This window comes from Cydia amplana, chromosome 20 (assembly GCF_948474715.1).
Source record: "Cydia amplana chromosome 20, ilCydAmpl1.1, whole genome shotgun sequence".
Taxonomy (NCBI): domain Eukaryota; kingdom Metazoa; phylum Arthropoda; class Insecta; order Lepidoptera; family Tortricidae; genus Cydia; species Cydia amplana.
In genome coordinates this window covers 8574439-8596401 of record NC_086088.1, presented here as the reverse complement: position 1 = coordinate 8596401, position 21963 = coordinate 8574439, and the positions used below count along the sequence as shown (strand labels likewise).

At 40.7% G+C, this 21963-nt stretch overlaps 3 protein-coding genes across 3 annotated transcripts in view; 1 reads left to right on the top strand and 2 right to left on the bottom strand.

Annotated features, from left to right (window-relative positions):
• LOC134657556 (zinc finger protein 394-like) overlaps window positions 1-19074 on the bottom strand; it is a 35876-nt gene extending 16802 nt beyond the window's left edge. The window contains exons 1-8 of the mRNA XM_063513133.1: window positions 18799-19074; window positions 18450-18621; window positions 17469-17669; window positions 16442-16576; window positions 15926-15999; window positions 8242-8432; window positions 5422-5517; window positions 1599-1733 (exon numbers count right to left, since the gene is read on the bottom strand). Coding sequence (XP_063369203.1) covers window positions 1599-1733; window positions 5422-5517; window positions 8242-8432; window positions 15926-15999; window positions 16442-16576; window positions 17469-17669; window positions 18450-18621; window positions 18799-18918 — 1124 coding nt within the window. The 5' untranslated portion in view covers window positions 18919-19074. The remainder of the gene's footprint in view (window positions 1-1598; window positions 1734-5421; window positions 5518-8241; window positions 8433-15925; window positions 16000-16441; window positions 16577-17468; window positions 17670-18449; window positions 18622-18798) is intronic.
• LOC134657447 (uncharacterized) overlaps window positions 1-21963 on the bottom strand; it is a 264724-nt gene that overhangs the window by 227208 nt on the left and 15553 nt on the right. The window lies entirely within an intron of this gene.
• Window positions 19397-21963, top strand: part of LOC134657535 (phosphatidylinositide phosphatase SAC2) — a 28773-nt gene continuing 26206 nt past the window's right edge. Inside the window, exons 1-3 of the mRNA XM_063513111.1 lie at window positions 19397-19624; window positions 19792-20165; window positions 20477-20761. Of these exons, the coding sequence (XP_063369181.1) occupies window positions 19528-19624; window positions 19792-20165; window positions 20477-20761 (756 nt within the window). The 5' untranslated portion in view covers window positions 19397-19527. The remainder of the gene's footprint in view (window positions 19625-19791; window positions 20166-20476; window positions 20762-21963) is intronic.

Here is a 21963-nt window from a genome sequence, read left to right as displayed (position 1 = left end):
CATCATAATGCTGACACTCCAATGGGAAAAATTAGAAATAAAATTAAGTCGACAACTTATAATAGCCATTACTTTGGGCAAAACAGTCTTACAAATGGATAATATTCCTTACCTTAGACATGACGGTTTGCACTAGTTTTCTTCATGATACGACTAACAACAAATACTTCCGTCTAGTGTTTCTGCTTAGTGCGGAAGTCCCCTGAAATGTCGGTCGCATATGCGGCACACGAGTGTTAGTTACCTCTCGTGTTTCTGCCTAGTGCCGAAGTCCCCGAAGCGGCGGTCGCATATGCGGCACTTGTAGGGCCGCTCGCCGGTGTAACCGCTTCGGTCATCACACACGAGTGTTAGTTACCTCTCGTGTTTCTGCCTAGTGCCGAAGTCCCCGAAGCGGCGGTCGCATATGCGGCACTTGTAGGGCCGCTCGCCGGTGTAAAGTGCCGCTTCGGTCATCACACACGAGTGTTAGTTACCTCTCGTGTTTCTGCCTAGTGCCGAAGTCCCCGAAGCGGCGGTCGCATATGCGGCACTTGTAGGGCCGCTCGCCGGTGTAAAGTGCCGCTTCGGTCATCGCACACGAGTGTTAGTTACCTCTCGTGTTTCTGCCTAGTGCCGAAGTCCCCGAAGCGCCGGTCGCATATGCGGCACTTGTAGGGCCGCTCGCCGGTGTAAAGTGCCGCTTCAGTCATCACACACGAGTGTTAGTTACCTCTCGTGTTTCTGCCTAGTGCCGAAGTCCCCGAAGCGGCGGTCGCATATGCGGCACTTATAGAGCCGCTCGCCTTTGTAAAGTGCCGCTTCGGTCATCACACACGAGTGTTAGTTACCTCTCGTGTTTCTGCCTAGTGCCGAATTCCCCGAAGCGGCGGTCGCATATGCGGCACTTGTAGGGCCGCTCGCCGGTGTAAAGTGCCGCTTCAGTCATCACACACGAGTGTTAGTTACCTCTCGTGTTTCCGCCTAGTGCCGAAGTCCCCGAAGCGGCGGTCGCATATGCGGCACTTGTAGGACCGCTTCACTCATCACACACGACTGTTAGAGTGTTAGTTACCTCTCGTGTTTCTGCCTAGTGCCGAAGTCCCCGAAGCGGCGGTCGCATATGCGGCACTTGTAGGGCCGCTCGCCGGTGTGCCGAAGCATGTGCCGCTTAAGTGCTTCTTTCATGACGCACGAGTAGCCACATACGCTGTCAGAGCACGGGGTAAGATAGGAATGCGAAGGGAAATAACTTTCCCGCATTACGTTGTGTTCCCATACACGCTTTATATCGACTTACAATGGTTATCAGTAACTTTAATAAGCATACACCGGGGTTTTGGGTGCTGGAACGTTTTACACTGTGTCATTCTATGGAACTTGCTAACTATGTGTAAACAAACCGCCATATTAAAGTTGTTAGTAAGTTCCATAGAATGACACTTTAGATACCCAAAAATGGGTAACTAAAAACTGTAAAAACATAAACTACTTTAACATTACTAAGCCCATTTGGAGCTTACTACTTATTTTTCATTCATAGTTTGATAACTAATTTATAATTACACGAAATCATTCCGAAACCCATAACCCCGGGGTATGTTAATAAATAAACTGGCCTTTCGTGTTTCTGCCTGGAGCCGAAGTCTCCGAACCGTCGGTCGCACACGCGGCACTTGTAGGGCCGCTGGCCCGTGTGCCGCATCATGTGGCGGCGCAGCTCCATGTTGAGGACGCACGAATAACCGCACACGCTACGAAACGTTACGCGTACAGTTTGTCAAAGGACTGTCTCATTCACAAACAATCCAACCTCTAGACATAGCATAGTCGCGCTACCCCCTCTGCCACACATACGGTAGCGTTACTCCATCTTCGAATCAATCCCGTGCCGTGATTGGTCCGTGTCTTTGAACGGACCAATCACGGCACGCGATTCGCTCACCTCGTCCCCCCGCACCCCCGTATTTTTGGTAGCATCGGTTTCATGAAAGAATTGGCCTAAGCTCAGTCTAGAGGTTGTATTGTCAGTGGTCTCATTTCAAACATAGACAGGGATAATCATACTGTCTTTGTCTTACACTAGTACAGTCGCCATCAAATATATCGGAGCGGCCAAGTTGCTCACAAATATCTGAACACGCCTCTATTGTCAAGGCGTTATAGTGCGTGTTCAGATTTTGTGAACACCTTGGCCACTCCGATATATCTGATGGCTACTGTACTAGCACCCAGAAAAAAGGATGAGTATAGTTTTCCTGGTCTGGTTTGACCAACAATATCTATCGTTGTTTACTACCCAAGGGCTGGTTTAAGATTTTAGACGTCGTACAATGGCAAAAATGCGTCACGATGGAAGTTTTTTACATGTTAGTATTAGACGCGCAAAACTCAGGGATTCTAGTTTAGTGCCACGTGTGACAATAACGTTGTGGTGCAAATAGAAATATACATTGCGATGCAGAAAGGGTTACTAATTGTAAGTCTAATGGAGGAGTGTCTTTTCAAAAGGGTTTATTTTTTCTGGGAATCTATTTCTAAATTGGACCTTAAGTTTTCTTGAGCAAGGTTCTCTCTAGAAGTACCGCTAAGAAAAAAATAAACCCTTTTGAAAAGACACTCCTCAATGGTCGTGTGACCGATAGTGGCTGGCTGGAGTGGGTAAAAACGTTCCTTTTGTGACAGCCGCAAAAATAATAATTGAATATCAAACTTTTGAGCAATGTAATTAATCTGAATGTGTACAATTAACACAAGAATATACTCAATCACCTCCACATTATCTAATTACTTGCAAAATGGCGTTGCTATGTCCATAGTGACGCTATTTCCTCTTGTTTTATCTCTAAAATTTTAAATCAGACTCCGTAACGTTCATCATTTACACGTCTGAATAATTAGATATAATGATATTTTATTCTTGATGGGCGCTTATCCACAGGGCGGACACGCCATACATCAAAAATGATTTGCGTTTATATGTGTGCGCGGCACGTCTGTACACGCGTCATTGTGTATCTGACGGACTTCTGGCATACTCTCAGTAGAGCGACTTATGCACACATTCATGTCGCGGCCTGTCGCGGGCGAGGTAATCCGAGTCGGGGCGGGGCGGTGCGTGGCCGTTCTGTATGATAATACTATTACTTATTCTGTGGCTTATCGCTTATATAGTTGATCAAACCAATTTGTCATTAAATAAGGACAAAAAAAAATATATACTCATCCGTTTCTTTTGGGTACTAGTACTAGTGTAAGACAAAGATAGTATAATTCTCTCAGTCTATCTTTGAAATGAGACAGTCCTTTGACAAACTATAAACGTTTGTAAATGGGTATAGGTCGATAGATAAAGATAGGTATAACAGTTTTAATTCATATATTCTTGATTATGACTGTTATGAGTCCAAAATATATGAACTAAAACTTGTAAAACTTACAGAGTTGTATAACTTTAACCAGAATTTAAAGATATTTTACGTATAGATCGGGTGCGGGTGCGTCCTCAACATGTCTTCATCGCGTTCGTAAAGCAGCGAGTGTGGGAACACTTATTGGGCGCGGGCACAGACAATCCAACCTCTAGACATAGCATAGTCGCGCTACCCCCTCTGCCACACATACGGTAGCGTTACTCCATCTTCGAGTCAATCCCGTGCCGTGATTGGTCCGTGTCTTTGAACGGACCAATCACGGCACGGGATTCGCTCACCTCGTCCCCCCGCACCCCCGTATTTTTGGCAGCATCGGTTTCATGAAAGAATTGGCCTAAGCTCAGTCTAGAGGTTGGATTGTCAGTGGGCGCGGGTGTAGCTTACAATACGTTACATTAAACACAGTAGGTACACGAAATAAAACTATTAAAACGGATTATATCGCGTATATTGAATTTATACTACATCCCGACGTTTCGAACCCTTTACAACGGGTGTCTGAGGAAAAACTACATTATGCAAATTTACCCACTTACAAAATTATGAACCATCATAAACTATAAATTTTAACGCCGTAAAGGGTTCGAAACGTCGGGAGGTAGTATACAGTCAATATACCCGATATAATCCATTTTAATAGTTTTATTTCATGAGTAACTATCGCGGTAACCGAAGATAATATTACAATAGGTACATGTTGGTTAACCCACCCGCACCCAACTATTATCATTATACATATAACTATAGTCATTATTATCACTATTAACCTGTCAAATCCCACGATATGACGTCACCATAAGCGTTCTGGCTCATATATGAGTCGTGGGAGCTGACAGATTAATCAGACACTATAGTCTAGTCTAGCTAAATAATTTCACAGAAAGTTAATCACGAAATGAAATTAGAATACAATTTTTCTGATGGAAATAGTTTGAAAGACTATTATGCTGCTAAATCATTTCCTCAACATTTCGCTAGTATGTAACATAAAAACCGGCCAAGTGCGAGTCGGACTCGAGCCGAAGGGTTCCGTACCGTTACGCAAAAAACGGCAAAAAATCACGTTTCTTGTATGGGAGTCCCACTTAAATATTTATTTTATTTTGTTAGTATTTGCTGTTATAGCGAGAACAGAAATACATCCGTAAAAATTTCAAAATTTCAACTGTCTATCTCGATTCATGAGATACAGCCTGGTGACGAACAGTTGGACAGACAGACGGACAGACAGACAGACAAACAGACGGACAGACAGACAGACGGACAGCGGAGTCTTGGTAATAGGGTCCCTAAAAATGAAAATGATGTAATGAACATACCTCGCAACCGAGCTAGCAAATCTGTAGCAGTTGTACGTCAAGGTTATCACAACTACGCATAAACTAAAGTACAAAAAATATTTTTTCTTTGTTTTCAAACACACCAATATTTTCAAGCAATGAAAATTCCATTTTAATATTTGAAATATATGCGAAAAAAAAACCTGATTTTATAAACAAAATAACAGATACATTGAAACGCATCTAATATTGACATTGACCTGTTAATTTATATTATTTGACAGTAAATTAAACCGGGTTATATCGGAAGAGGATCAACAAGGTTCTCGATCAATTTTATTAATCTTACATACAATAAAGTTAAAGCAAAATGGTTCATCATAATCGCCAACCCTGACACAAAACTGTCATATGCTACGGTTTTGCTAGCTCCGTTGCGGGGTATGGTAATGAAACAATAACTAGATTTGATTATAGTTCGTTTTTTTAGCATTAGAAAGAACTTGAAAGAAGGTAAGCGATCTTGACATGTCTTTTAATTGAAAAACGCTTTTTAAAAATCAGTAACTATTACTTATGAAAGCAGAAGAATATAAATAATCGTATTAGATTCATAATTGTTACATATTTAACGTGACTTATTGTTAAAATGTGTTTTTCAATTAAAAGACACATCAAGATTGTTTACCTTATTTCTAATGCTAAAAAAACGAAGTATAGGTAGTTACCTGCAAACAAAGGGTTTGATACCCAAATGGCGTCGTATGTGCGCCTGCAGCGACGCGTTGGATGTGAAAGAGGACCCGCAAGTCTCGCAAGTATGCCTGCCAACGTCAAACTTAATTCAAACATCAACATTTATTCAGCAAATAGGCCACAAGGGCACTTTTACACGTCAACATGGAATTTATAGCAAAAAAAAAACCGGCCAAGTGCGAGTCGGACTCGCGCACGGAGGGTTCCGCACCATCAACAAAAAATAGAACAAAACAAGCAAAAAAACGGTCACCCATCCAAGTACTGACCCCGCCCGACGTTGCTTGACTTTGGTCAAAAATCACGTTTGTTGTATGGGAGCCCCACTTAAATCTTTATTATATTGTTTTTAGTATTTGTTGTTATAGCGGCAACAGAAATACATCATCTGTGAAAATTTCAACTGTCTAGCTATCACGGTTCGTGAGATACAGCCTGGTGACAGATGGACGGACGGACGGACGGACGGACGGACGGACGGACAGCGGAGTCTTAGTAATAGGGTCCCGTTTTTACCCTTTGGGTACGGAACCCTAAAAACACATCAACAATTATAAAATACAGCTAAGCCGCACATATCAAATCAAACTAAAATATTACATAGAGATGTATAAAGTCTCTAAATGTCGAATTACAAAAAAAACTATAATAATAGTATTGAAAAAAAAAAACACAAAGATACAAAAACTATAATCTAAAATTATTTAGAGGTGTAAATGTGTATAAGTGTCATAACTAAAAGATTACAATAAGTACAGTAGATTATAGTTAATCAAATTATCCTTAGAGATGTATAGGGTCTCCAAGAGTCAAAATCCTGTATACCTAACATTCATTAAGAGAGAAAATGATAATAAAAATAAAATAGCATACGAGAACCGAATGAGGTGTGTCCATGTAATTATCCTCAAAAATAAAGTTACTAAATAATAATATAATAGCTCATGTTAGCTTAAGTCACTGACAATCCAACCTCTAGAATGAGCTTAGGCCAATTCTTTCATGAAACCGATGCTGCCAAAAATACGGGGTTGCGGGGGGACAAGGTGAGCGAATCCCGTGCCGTGATTGGTCCGTTCAAAGACACGGACCAATCACGGCACGGGATTGACTCGAAGATGGAGTAACGCTACCGTATGTGTGGCAGAGGGGGTAGCGCGACTATGCTATGTCTAGAGGTTGGATTGTCTGTGGCTTAAGTAGACCAGTCTCCACAAACAGCAGCCGTTCACGAGTATGACGCGTATCTCAGCCACCAAATACATATAAAACCAGAAATCAATACAATAAGTCATACGTAAACTAACAGAAATAGAGAGCAGTGGCATTATTACATAACCTCCTAAGGCCCAAGGTCCTACCTATAGTACTTCTTCAGTTCGATGAAATTTAAACCATATTGAATTGGAACACAGTTGCATTTATTTTGTAACGTTATATTTTCAAACAAATAAAAATCAACTCTATTCCCTGCACTATAAGTTCAAATTTCAGTGGCAAATTTTGGCTCAGGACAGCGAGCTAGGGAGCATTTTTTATTTATAAGTTTATTTATAAGTTTATTTCTAAGCTTATTTTTAGTTTTATAATGCATGTACTTATAGTTTAGTTTGTTTTTTTATGTCTCAAATAAATTTAAACTTCATTAAGTTTGGCATTTTACGAGGATAAAAGTTAGAAAATAAAGACACAGTGACACTTTACTTAAAATGGAGTGGGAAGTTTTGAACAAAAAACTTATTTCTCAAATCTTTTTTGGGTTTCTTCCTACTCAGGATCGTGAAAACTTTCAGTCTGAATAATAAAGAAATATCTTTCCTGATCGTCGCCTGATCGCTTTGGTATGACTTCTTTTGTAAGTAAGATACATTTTCATATGAAATGTCGCACTATTATAGAGTTAATCAATTTCGAAATCACCCAAAAGCAATCAAGTTTCATGCAGGGGGGGTCAGTTATCTCTGCAGCTTATTGACACTTCTGCCTTAGGCTGTGGATGTGAACCAAGATTGATTCAAAAGACAGAGATAGTCTCTTTGAGCTGGATGTATCCTTACTTTCTATTAGTTACTCACGTTTTCTCATAGACATATCGCTTCTTGCTGGTATACTTCTGCTTCGGCTTGGGGTTGAGGATATGGTCCGAGATCGGCTCGGAGAAGGCCATGATGGTCTCTGTCACCTTCTTCAGACTTCTCTGCCACCTTGCGCGGCCGAACGCGGGGTCGTATATAGTTCTATTAGTTACTCACGTTTTCTCATAGACATATCGCTTCTTGCTGGTATACTTCTGCTTCGGCTTGGGGTTGAGGATATGGTCGGGGATGGGCTCGGAGAAGGCCATGATGGTCTCTGTCACCTTCTTCAGACTTCTCTGTCGCCACCTTGCACGGCCGACCGCGGGGTCGGATATAGTTCTATTAGTTACTCACGTTTTCTCATAGACATATCGCTTCTTGCTGGTATACTTCTGCTTCGGCTTGGGGTTAAGGATATGGTCCGGGATCGGCTCGGAGAAGGCCATGATGGTCTCTGTCACCTTCTTCAGACTTCTCTGTCGCCACCTTGCGCGGCCGACCGCGGGGTCGGATATAGTTCTATTAGTTACTCACGTTTTCTCATAGACATATCGCTTCTTGCTGGTATACTTCTGCTTCGGCTTGGGGTTAAGGATATGGTCCGGGATCGGCTCGGAGAAGGCCATGATGGTCTCTGTCACCTTCTTCAGACTTCTCTGTCGCCACCTTGCACGGCCGACCGCGGGGTCGGATATAGTTCTATTAGTTACTCACGTTTTCTCATAGACATATCGCTTCTTGCTGGTATACTTCTGCTTCGGCTTGGGGTTGAGGATATGGTCCGGAATGGGCTCGGAGAAGGCCATGATGGTCTCCTTCAGCAGCATGTCCTCGCCGTCATCACCTTCTTCAGATTTCTCTGCCACAACCTTGCGCGGCCGACCCCGCTTACGTGGTGTTGTTACCTGTTTGGAAATAAATAAATAAATAAATAAATATTAGAGGACATTTTTACACAAATTGACTAAGCCCCACGGTAAGCTCTAGGCTTGTGTTGTGGGTACTCAGACAACGATATATATAATATACAAATACTTAAATACATAGAAAACAACCATGACTCAGGAACAAATATCTGTGCTCATCGCACAAATAAATGCCCTTACTGGGATTCGAACCCAGGACCGCGGCTTCACAGGCAGGGTCACTACCCACTAGGCCAGACCGGTCGTCAAATGTCACGTTACTTTTGTTAACTTTTTATAACATTTACTGCCAGAGAGCTGGTAGGCGTGTTCTCTGTTCCTAAACGCTTTGTGCTACAAAGCGGGAAAAATACGCCATCAGCTATGAGCGTAGCGCGTGTGAATGCGTAAAAAACGAATGTGTAGTATTCAATGAAACACCGCGAGTCCTTGACAACAACTGATTTATTAAAATATAAGGGGGTACTACCCACATCTTACAGATACCTACAACATCTCCCCCAAAAAGAATTTCTTAAAAAACTGAACAATTTGTTACGTTGTAACTTAAATTATAACTTAAATTACTTTAGTCTATATTATTCCCTTTTTTTTTTTTTACAATCACTCTTAGGACTCTATAACTCAATTTATTTTAGTTGTAGCATGATTGACATATTTTTTACAGATAGGTTTGAATGACCATATTAGTTTCAAAGTAACAATTTTATCTTTAACTTATCATTAAGTATAGGTAAGTACAAGTATATATTACTCGCTAATGAATTCAAAGAATAATGAAACTTACATCTACGTGTGATAAACTCACGGTTATATAACTATAATGCACAAAACACCTTAAATTTATAAGAAACTGTAAGGTTCAAAATAAAACCGTGATATCATAATTTTACTATGACGTTAAAATTAGACAGGTGACTTTGAACCTTACGGATAATGAAATAGAATATAATTACTTCGGTTATTCCGACTTAGTACAAATTAATTTGGTAATTAATTTATACAGTAGGCTATTATAATAACAAATACATACGCATAGGCTATATGAATATAGGTATAGGTACATAACGAGTATACTTAATTTGATAAGTACATATTTTACATCTTAGATTGATTTTCGGCAAATAATTTCGCCTTTCTACGCGTCATTATAACTGTTGGTCCATCGGAAGCATGTGTTTGTTGATTATCTGCCTTAATGGCGTTATCATAAGGCAGGTTTTCGCATGTTTCCGATTGACCCACATTTTCGCAGGCGTCCTTGAACTCCTCCCCGCAGTCAGCTGATGGCTGCGGCGGCTCGGACTTCGGGGACACCGGCTCGTCACTCATCATACATTTTATCAAATGACGACGATTGCGTCGGAATTTACCTCCCACCTTATTCTGAACTATGTACGATCTAGGAGTCGCGGCTTTACCCACCACAGTGGCACGAGTCCTAGCTTTTCCTTCTACACATACTACATCATCACCTATGTTTAGTGGAGGTAATTCCTTACAATGTAAGTCGTACCGCACTTTGGCCTTATATTGATTAAGTACCATTGTGTCGTGTTCGGACGAGTCAACAGGTTTCGGCTTTAATAATTCTGGATGAACAGGTAGTTTGCATCTTAATCTGAGACTCATCAAAAGCTGCGCAGGGGAGCTCAAACCGTCCCGGGGCGTATTTCGGTAGTTTAGAAGTGCTAAATAAAAATCGCTGTCACTCAAAATTGATTTTTTGAGCATTGACTTTACCGTTTGAACTGCGCGTTCACTCTTCCCATTAGCCTGGGCATAATTTGGCGATGATGTTACGTGATTAAAATCCCAATTTTTGGAAAATACTTTAAAATCGCGACTACTAAATTGGGTCCCATTATCTGTAATCAAAGTGTCGGGTATTCCGTGACGTGCAAATATTTCCTTTATATTATTTATCACAACGTTGGAAGAAATGTTTGGTAAACTACACACTTCAACATAGTTGGAATAATAATCCACTAGAACTAGGAAATACTTTTTTCTTATTTCGAAAATATCTGCACCAACTTTTTCCCACGGAAGTTTAGGGATAGCAATGGGTAATAGCGGCTCCTTAGGCGGGGCGTTTGAGCACTCCTGGCAGGTAGCACATCGTCTCACCATCAGCTCGATATCACGTGACATGTTAGGCCAGTACATCACTTGTCTCGCGCGCCGCTTGCATCGATCTATGCCCATATGGCCCTCGTGTACTATATTTAACATTGTTGATCGCAAGGCTCGCGGTATCAACACAGACATATCTTTATAAATCACTCCGTCGACAATAAATAATTCTTCCCTAAATGACCAGTACACCTTCAGGTCAGGGGTCACTTGCGACTTATGGTCGGGCCAACCCATATTAATATACTCAGTTAGCTTTACAAATTCGGAGTCTCGTTGTGATTCTTTTTTAATTAACGATAATTTCGCATTTGAAATAGGCATGTTATCAATTATTAGTTGTATCTGATACACGTTATTTTTATGTACTCCCTCACTATAAAGATCTGGCAAAGGCGCCCGAGACAATGTGTCCGGTATATACATATACTTTCCAGGCTTATAAGTAACAACTAAATCGTAATGCTGTAAACGCAGCATCATGCGTTGTAAGCGTGCCGGGACAGACATAAGAGGTTTTTTGAAAATGCTCTCTAAAGGTTTGTGGTCTGATTCAACAGTTACTTTCTCTCTGCCAAATATATACTGGTGGAATCGTTCACAAGCAAAAACAATCGCGAGCAATTCCTTTTCGACTTGCGCGTACCGGCGCTGCGCGTCCGTGAGCGTGCGCGAGGCGAACTCCACGGGCCGCCCGCCCTGCAGAATCACGGCGCCCAGGGCGTCACGTGACGCGTCAACTGAGAGCGTCACCGGTGCCGTCACGTCGTACAGCGCCAGTACGCCGGCACCACAAACACACTCTCTTAACTCATTAGATTTGTTAGCCGTTCGTCTGGCTAGTATTTGGTCCAGGTCGCTGTTTGTCCAGTTCGCGTTTGGTCCAATACGCAATTTGTCCTAAAATCCGGACCAAAAGCGAATTGACTCAGTAGCAGTTGGTCCCAATCGGAGTTCGCCATATACGCGTTTTGACACACTCGCTCCTCGCCCCAAATGCGGTTCGTCCTATACGCAAATAACCCTTTTTCGTCTTTCTTTGACTAATTGGACGTTTAAATATTGTATTAACCTTTGTTTTACAAGGCCTACAATAAGAAAATATACGAATGGTAACCACTCTCCCCTGCCTACTCGTCTAGATACGAGTAGGCAGGGGAGTTATTGCACGGTTTGAGATGTTAAAATCAGATAATATACCTACAATCCTAAAGCAGCGTAATAATTGAAAGAAAACTCTCATTTGGGCAAAATAGTTAATTTATTTAAAAAACAACTTAAAACTTATCTTAACAACAACAAAAAAAACCTATACTTAGGACCTTGTCTTGGCTTTATAACACCAGTGATACATTATGTTTTTCCTTAACCTTTAAAACACTATAAGCGTTAAGATAGAAGGAAATTAAAATCAACAAGTGACAGACTTGTTAACGAAGCATTTTATGAAAAATTATTTTTTTTAGGAATTGTCGTGGTTGTATCTCATTTCCTTCTAGCTTTCTTAAAGTTTTTTTTAGCATCCTGTTGAACTTTAAGTCACACAACCTTCTTTTCCTGCTAATTGAAGAATTTCTTCTTATTGCAGTGTCAAAATGCCGCCCTTCTTTTTTTAAATGCTGAACTAACAGCAGTAAGTTTGGCTTCACTGGTATCTTCTTGTTAATCCTGTTGTGCCACCCTTCGATAAGATTCGTCGTCCTTTGTTTTTCATAGGCAACACTTAAAATCTTAGGAAACAACGGTACTGCTGTTCAGAAAGTATTGCTGAAAAGCAAGAAATTCATCACTGTTCTGAATGGATCCAGCTGTCCCCATTATCTCCAACCAAGTATCCGCTAAAAAAGCGTGTTGGTAACAAGGTTAAATATGAACAGTGTCTTTTAATATTTCTGCCGTCAGACGTCTTGTTCAAATTTAACTCCTTGAACTTTTTTCTAATGGCCTACTTATACACTTTATTGATCAAGTATGTGTCATATATAGCGATACGGTCAGTCGTGTACTTTTGGTCGATGGTAGATATTTTAGAACTGGAATGTAGATTAATATTATGTTATATAACGTCCAATTAGTCAAAGAAAGACGAAAAAGGGTTATTTGCGTATAGGACGAACCGCATTTGGGGCGAGTAGCGAGTGTGTCAAAACGCGTATATGGCGAACTCCGATTGCGACCAACTGCTACTAAGTCAATTCGCTTTTGGTCCGGATTTTAGGACAAATTGCGTATTGGACCAAACGCGAACTGGACAAACAGCGACCTGGACCAAATGCTAGCCAGACGAACGGCTAACAAATCACTCATTAAACGCTCCCTGTTCCGCGGGCCCCCACTGCCAGTTATTTTCTTTTTTAAGTAAGTTAGTTAAAGGTGTCGCTCGTTGAGAATAATTAGGTATGAACTTTGACAAATAATTCACGGCTCCAAGAAATCGCTCTAAACTCTTCCTATCGCATGGCGGCGGCATTTGACTTATTGCCCTAATTTTCTCACTATCCGGTCTCATACCTTCTGCGTCAAAAATGTGCCCTAAATAAGTAACTTGCTGAACAGCTATTTTACACTTATCTTTGTTGAATTTGAGATTTATCTCTCTCGCTCGGTTTAACAATGCATGTAATCTCTCATCATGTTCCTGTCTGGTTTTACCCCATACAATAATGTCGTCTATGAAATTGTCTACGCCTTCAAGGTCCTCAAGAAGTTGCCGCATTTTGGCATGGAAAACCTCCGAGGCACAACTAATGCCAAACGGTAACCGAAGGAACTGATACCTTCCAAATGGAGTTGCAAATGTGCAAAGGTCAGCGCTTTCCTCGTCCAGCTGCACGACCCAAAAACCCGAATTAGCGTCCAGCACCGAGAAGTAGGTGGCCCCGCGCAAGCGTGTGGCCAGCTCGGTTAGCGAGGGCAGCTGGTAGTGCGCGCGACGCACCGCTACGTTCAACGCGCGCGGGTCGAGGCATACGCGAATACCGTTATTCTTTTTTGCAACAAGTACTAACGGATGAACCCATTTTGTAGGATGTGACACTTTCCTAATTACTCCTAATTCCTCCATTTTTTTTAATTCGTCCGTTAACCTGTCTCTTAAACCTAGAGGTATCTTCCTATTTGCACATACGACTGGCGGAACCGATTTATCAACAACAATGTGATATTTACCCGGTAGACAACCTAAACCTTTAAAGAGATCAGAATATGACGCCAAGTTTATGGCGTAAATACGTTTTACCATGCCCATTTCTTCACAAGAGTCCCGTCCCAGCACACTTTGACATTTCATGTTAGCGATTGCAAAATGCAATAGATAAGGTTTATTTTTATACCAAAAAGTTATATCGCACTCACCTGCAATAGGGATTTCATTATGGGTATAAGATTCCAAATTAACATTGACCGATTGTAACATTTGTTTGTTAAACCCTAGCGATAAAAATCTTTCTAAAGAAATAACATTCATATCAGCACCCGAATCAAGCTTAAAACGCTCAGATCCATTCTCACACAACAAGGTTTCATACCACTGACTTTTCGTTTTATTACATTTCACCATATCCACGTAAAACGGTTCCGACTCGCCTGAACCACTACTATACGAGTCATTCTGTTCTATCTCATACACTTTTTTAACGCCGTTGTCAGTTTGTACAAAACGAGACTTACACATTCTGGAGAAGTGTCCACGATTTCCGCACGCGAAACAAGTCGCGTATGAAGCTGGGCATTCCCGGTTGTCACAACGCATTCCGCCGCAACCCGCGCACTCCCGCGGCGGGCCTCGCACGCCGCCGCCGGTGCCGCGAGCGCCGCGCCCGCGCCGCGCGCCGGGCGCCGATGCTCGGCGAGGCGGCCGCGCGCCGCCACCGCCGCCTCCGCCTCGCGCGCGCCTGTCTACACCGTGCACCTGCACTGCACTTGAACACTCGACACTTTTACCTATCTGCTTGCCGCTCTCTTGTGACACTTCGTCAGCTTGGCACAACTTGACGGCCTTATCCAGATTGAGATCGTCGCATCTCAAAAGCCTATCTCTCACTGTGGAATTCCGTATGCCGCACACGATACGATCTTTTATCAGGTCCTCCTGCAAAGTACTGAACTCACAATTTTTGCTCAGGAGACGCAAGGCCGTAACATACGTCTGAATAGACTCGCCCTCCTCTTGATTACGAGTAAAAAATCTATATCTCAACAAGGTTATGTTGACCTTCGCCCCAAAGTACTCGTCATATTTTTTTATAATAGCCTTTACGTCATCCTTATCGGTCTCGTTATCGAAAGTAAACGTTTGAAAAACGTCGAAGCCCTCAGGCCCGATGAGGTTGACGAGTAGGCTCGCCTCCACCCCGGCAGACTCCGAACTCACTCCGGAGGCTTTCACGAACAGTGTGAATTGTTGTTTCCACCGCTTCCATGCATCGGCACGGGCAACCGGCCCTCCCGCCATGTCGAGTTCCGGTGGTGGTCTCGCGTGCTCCATTATAGTGAATAAATTTCACACTTACGCAACACCGCACAAAGTAAAACGTTCGTAACTATAAATAGGCGTCTTTGGTGACTTTAGACACACTTTACGAATCTATATACCAAGACAAAAGCACTACACCGCTGCCACCATGTAGTATTCAATGAAACACCGCGAGTCCTTGACAACAACTGATTTATTAAAATATAAGGGGGTACTACCCACATCTTACAGATACCTACAACAGAATGTAATCTGTGTTTTCAACTGTCTTTGTCTACCTTGTAGCCCATTGCAGTGTTTCCTAAAGTTGACTATAGTTCGTTTTTTTAGCATTAGAAAGAAGGTAAGCGATCTTGACATGTCTTTTAACATCTTTTAATTGAAAAACGCTTTTTGAAAATCAGTAACTATTGTTTATGAAAGCTGAAGAATATATATGATCGTATTAGATTAATAATTGTTACATATTTGCCGTGACTTATTTTTAAAACATGTTATTCAATTAAAAGACACATCAAGATTGTTTACCTTTTTTCTAATGCTAAAAAAAAACAAACTATAGACTCCGACCTGATAAAAGTGCTTAATTCGGGACTCGGACCCACCTCAATGGCCGTCTTAAAAAGGGGGCATAAAATATTATTGGTAACGTTCAGATCGCCCGATCGGTCAGAATGTCGTCAAGACCCACTCAATACTCGCTCGCGACCCATAGTTGGGGAAAGCCTGATGTATCAACCGAGCTATAAAAATACAAGAATTTACACCTCATTTCTAAACTCATATTATACCCCTTGCTTTTGGCTTTGTGGTACCCTCGTACCTAATTACCTCAATGTGTATGAGTGTATTATTGACCTACCTCATTTTTAACGCCTCCATCGGAATCCGCTTCATCATCAGGTTCGAAATCAGGATCATCACCTCCGGCAAAGTCTAGGAACAAATTCATAACATGAAGTACGTAAACACACTAGACCAACTCTAGTCTAGACATATCACGATGCATTATTATCATTTTGACAAATCTGACATATATTTTTTATTTGACATTTTAACCTGACAAAAATTGAAAATTAATAAATATTAATATTGAGGGACATCTTACACAGACCAACCTAGCCCCAAACTAAGCAAAGCTTGTACTATGGGTGCTAGGCGACGATATACATACTTCTTATATAGATAAATACATACTTGTATACGTAGAAATCATCCATGACTGCGGAACAAATAATAGTGTTCATCACACAAATAAATGCCCTTACCGGGATTCGAACCCAGGACCGTCGGGTTCGCAGGCAGGGTCACTACCCACTAGGCCAGACAAAATAAATGGCTATTTTATTTTATTAGTTATTTTTATAGTAAAACTAACCAGCACTGTCAAACGGTTCCTCATCTTCCCCAGGCTCCTGCTTGAGGTCCAGAGAGCCGGAAGCCAACAGCGATGTGAGGGACTCCTGCTCTTTCTGAGGTTCTTTCTGCTTCTTGCGTTGGTACGGTGATACATCTGAAATTATTTACAGATAAAAAATGCTTTGTATTCTTTTTTTAGGGTTCCGTACCCAAAGGGTAAAAACGGGACCCTATTACTAAGACTCCGCTGTCCGTCCGTCCGTCCGTCCGTCCGTCTGTCACCAGGCTGTATCTCACGAACCGTGATAGCTATTTCTGTTGCCGCTATAACAACAAATACTAAAAACAGAATAAAATAAAGATTTAAGTGGGGCTCTCATACAACAAACGTGATTTTTGACCGAAGTTAAGCAACGTCGGGCGGGGTCAGTACTTGGATGGGTGACCGTTTTTTTGCTTGTTTTGCTCTATTTTTTGTTGATGGTGCAGAACCCTCCGTGCGCGAGTCCGACTCTCACTTGGCCGGTTTTTTAATCTTGTAAGCCCCCATGCCTTTTTTGAGGTGACATGTTATAGGCACAAACATTCAACATCAAGTTTGCCTGCACCTTCCAATTAAACGCGCCTTTGTATTAACGCGCTTCTTGCATCAGCACCGGAATGTGATGTATTTGCAAGTAGTTGGATGGATCTGTGTAAAGAATGTATGAAGTTCTGTGAGGTGATGGATAAGCGTGAATCTTCTGTCTTGTATTAGTTTTTCTTTCTCGCATTGTTCTGTTTGGCCTTTCTAGACTGTATCATGTACCTTGTTTGTATAAATACTGTATATTATAAATTTCACAGTGTATTAGTCCGCTGTAATACTGTGTAAATTTTATGAATCAATAAAATAAAATAAAGGTTGAGAGAAAATGAATAGTTTACTTTAAACTTTAACAAATTCATAGACTGTCAAATCCTATTTGTCCAAAGCCTTCATATTAAATATTGCATTTGTTAGAAATAGACCTTAAAATACCTAAATTGAAGTCCAAAAAACTTACCAATCTGACCCTGTTTGTTAGGATACTTCCTCGGCCGTCCCCTGCCCCTCTGCTTGGGAGCCTTAGTCACCACAGCATTGTTAGGAGTCTTGGTCAGTGTCCGCGTCCACTGGATCTGAGGGTCATGCTCCACGGGCAGCTCATATTGCAACAGCAGGCCATTCTCTTGCTTTATGCTTATCGTTTCCGTTTCTGTTACGGCTGGAAAAATGGGTTTTGGTTATAAATGTTATAATATTGGTCTGTTGATAACAGCCAGCTAAAGTCACAGACAAGACATCCTCTAGGTCTAGACTGAGCATAGTAGCGCTAAGTTTGAAGTTGCAGGCTTGGATCGAGAGTTGTAGTAGGTGGCGATCACAATAGATCTGCAATGGTTGCAGTGATACATAGGCTATGGAGCCTCATATAGCCCCTAACAACAAGAATAATATGAATAGTAGTGCTACCCCTCTGCCACAAATATACGGTAGTTTTACTCCATCTTCGAGTCAGTGTCTTTGTGTGACGTCCGTGTCTTTGAACGGACCAATCACGGCACGGGACTCGCTCATCTCGTCCCCCGCACCCCAGTATTTTTGGCAGCATCGGTTTCATGAAATAATTGCTCTAAACTCCATCTAGAGGATTCCTAGTCTATGGCTAAAGTGGATTCAATGTAAGCAATATGGGAATAGGCCTGCAACACATTGGTTGATAGATTTTTTTGGTTAAAAAACCTAGTTTTATTGATATAGCATTACAATTTTTCAATAAGTGGTTTGAAGATAGTTTGGGTATTATATTCAAAGGGTTTCTTGGGAACCATATTACCATAGGTAGAGTGATGGATTTGGCAGTTTTCTTTAATCATTTGAAGATTTAATAGAATGTTAAAGAGTTGTATTTTTATTTGGTGACGGAGATATATCTTTAATGGCCATGGCCAGTGAGGGCTTGTCTTAAATTGAAAATACCGAAGAATACTGTGCAAATACTAACTTTTCTTGGACGAAGAAGCCGTCACAGCGGCAGAGCTCCTCATAAACTCCTCGAGACATTCTTTCAAAGTGTCGTTCGACGACAAACACTGCTGTTTGAACTGAAACGCGAATGTTAAACGGTCCACGCAGTTCAGACAGATAAGCGTGGGCAAAGAATCATTTTTCGTCACCTGTAAACATTAAAACCATCATCATTCTGTCGCAAAATACCTAATTTTTGGAGGTTTACAATTTAGGGATGTCAGCGAAATCATTGAATCTACAAATAAAACAATAATAGCAACATTATTGCTTGAAAAAATATATGGGGTGGCCATCGCAACCATTTTGTGGTAATTTTTACATACCTCCACGCCACAGCAGTAAGTGTACTTGTCACCGAGTTGTTCGTTATTTTCATCCCAATCGAATAAAGATACCATATCGCCAGTTTCCAGACATACTCGGCAGGTTAATTGCCAATCCATTTTGGTGTAAAAAAAACACGACAAACACTAAATCCACGCTAAAATATCACAAAATCGTGCATAATTTGTCAACCGGAAACTACAATGCCAAAATGGCGGGATAAAGCCGGCGTCGATAGATTAGTTCCGATTCACGCATGATAGGTGCTGTAAATAAAAAAAATATAAGATCGTAAGAGAAGCTTATAAATCTTATAATATAAAAAGTTATAATTGGGTTTATTTACAGTTATTAAAATTTCCCATTAGATTTTGAAAGAAAACTTGAAAGTTAATTTAAACAAATTGTTATTGAAGCATTTTTCTAGTTATTCTCATCAAAAATAACGAGGACATGTAAATATCTCCTTTTTTATAGTAAAGAGCATTTTGTATTATTTATTGGGTATCAATTTATTAATTCGTTTTTTATTACAAATAGGTGTATAAGAAACGGAACGTATATCGCGACTTCCGGTTGGAATCCGAACTACTTCATCAATGGCACCAACGTAACTATCAGCTGCCCCCTCCCCTTTTCTGAAACGTCAATCGCTTACAAATTGCAACAATAATAAACACAATGAATTTCAATAGAAACGAAGAAGACGTGAATTAAATTGAACAAAAATGGAATTGTTTAGATCAGAATCGTATTATATATTTGTTAGAAACGAGTCAAGTTTGTGGTGGAATCGATTTACTGCGAAATTTTCAGTCAGATCAGGTACGTGTTCTAATTACTTTATTTTCCTTTTTGTGCTGTTTATGTAACTAAATTAAATATGAATAATGAAATATTTGCATGAATTATTATTTTATAAATCAGCATAATTAATGTTTACGGTGTTTTTTGCCTTTGGAAGGTGTCTAAATTCAGGTTTTTCTTTTCAGCATGGGATCTGTCGGATATCGAAGATATAGAGTGCTTAGGCATAACAGAAGGCATTATCGGTTTGGTAGAGCATACCAACGTCTACGAACCCCGGCTAATAATTATCAAAGAGGCAGTACCTGTTGGCCAAATATATTTCCACCACACAATATACAAAATTAAGTCTATTGCTTTTCTTAATTCTGGGGCCGTTAACCACGATGTTCAGCTGTCTCCTTGTACGAAGCATGGGTCGTCTGGGGGATCGAAGAGTGCTAGTAAGAAAATGGGGGCCCGGCTGTTTGAAAACTCAGCTTTTCTAAATAAAACTGTGGGGGCGGTGAAGAGTGTTAGTAACACTATAAAGACGACAACGCAACAGGCGGCTACACAAGTAAGACGTGATTTATTACCATTGAAACTATATGTTATGTTCTAAAACATAGTGTTATCAGTATACCTAATTAAATATCTTGGTTATATAAATATTTCACCGTATTAAAAATAACTACAAATGAGCATCAATTATTCAGCTAATAGGTAATTAATGCGCCCTTCTTTATAAGACAAGTGTTTTCAATAAAAAAAAATGTGTCCTTAAAACTCTTATATATTTTATACTTTCAAAACACTCAAATGCTTAAAAAAATTGCATTTTTTTGACTGGATGGAATGCCAAATTCTTTTATAATATTTTTAATATAGGTAAAACACACAGTAAAGAAGCAATATGACCCCAAAGTTTCCGAACGCTTTGAGAAACGCCTAACCGACGAACTGTACAAGATATTTGACGACACCGATAGCTTCTATTACTCTCGGACCTTGGACTTGACAAACACCCTTCAACGGCAGTATGAGATAGAAAAAGTGTTGGAAATGGAGGAGGGAGTGACTAAAGCTGTGTCAGATATTACAAGATGGTGGAAACATGTGGATGATCGGTTCTTCTGGAATAAACATATGCTGAAAGATGTCATTGCTTTAGAGGTAAGGAAAAGTATTTGTTTTTTACAAAAATTTATGGATTATCTAAGATATGTAAAAAGTCTAAAATAAATGTAACATGCTTTAATTTTAAAAGCATATAATGGCTTTGTATATCATTGTCACTCTGGGCGGTAAAAGTTGATATTTGTCAAAGTGTCTCTCTTCTCCTGACCGATATCCGACACAGCGACTGCATTATAAGGGTTAATCAAGTTTTTCTTGTCACACGTTGCTATTGTTACGGTCTCCTGAGTCACTCTTAAAATTCTAGGTTTTTCGTATTTAAATGAACCAAACTTGCATTTTATGGTAGTTATAGGACCTTTCCATAATGGGACATCTACTGAGCATGTTAGTAGAACATGGTACAGCAGTTCTTCTAACAATCTATGCTACTATTGTCTCCTCGCTGATGGGACAGATTAACAACAAGAAGTAGTTGATTGACCCATAAGCCTAGGAGCGAGAACTGAGCTGATCCGCTCGCTAGTGCGCCCTCATGTGACTGCAGTACCCAATCTTCGTCTGCAGTGCTCATCCACACCGAGGGCATGTCTTTTTTTTTTTTTTTTTTTCAGAGGTGGAGGTAATCCTCATTGGATACTCAGGGCTCCATTAACGTAGTGATAGGTGAAGGCTGTAGGGGGTCGGGCCTTTAGACCAGAGCATAGAGAGAATATGCAACGGCGATAGATAATTTCGATTTTCGTCTTTGGCGGTAGGCCTTCAGTTAGTTAGCAGAGTCTGAATTAGCACACAAACTATTATACTATGATTTAAGACTATTGGCAGACCAGTTATTCATAGTCACGTCATATTATGCTCATACATTTAAACGTTCTAGAAATTGTGTTTTGTGCGTAAGGAATAAGGTTCAAATTCCATATTTAAATAAAACCGTTTCGCTCATTCAAAGTCGAACTCATATGCCCCGTGTATGTACGCATTTTGGACCTTTAATCATTGTGTTAAGATTGAAACTCGTATGAATAATTTTACACTTGACCCGTGACCGGAAACTGGAGCGTGTCAAGGACGGAGGGAAATCCGACGGGCGATCACGCTCCGTTTTTAATAGAACTTTAAACTGATGTTGTACATACGTCATTCATATGTGTAGTCGTGCTTTTGTAGGCAGTAAACGTAATTGTTTTATCCACATTATTATAGAGTAGTCGCATTCCTCTGATACTTGTATCCAG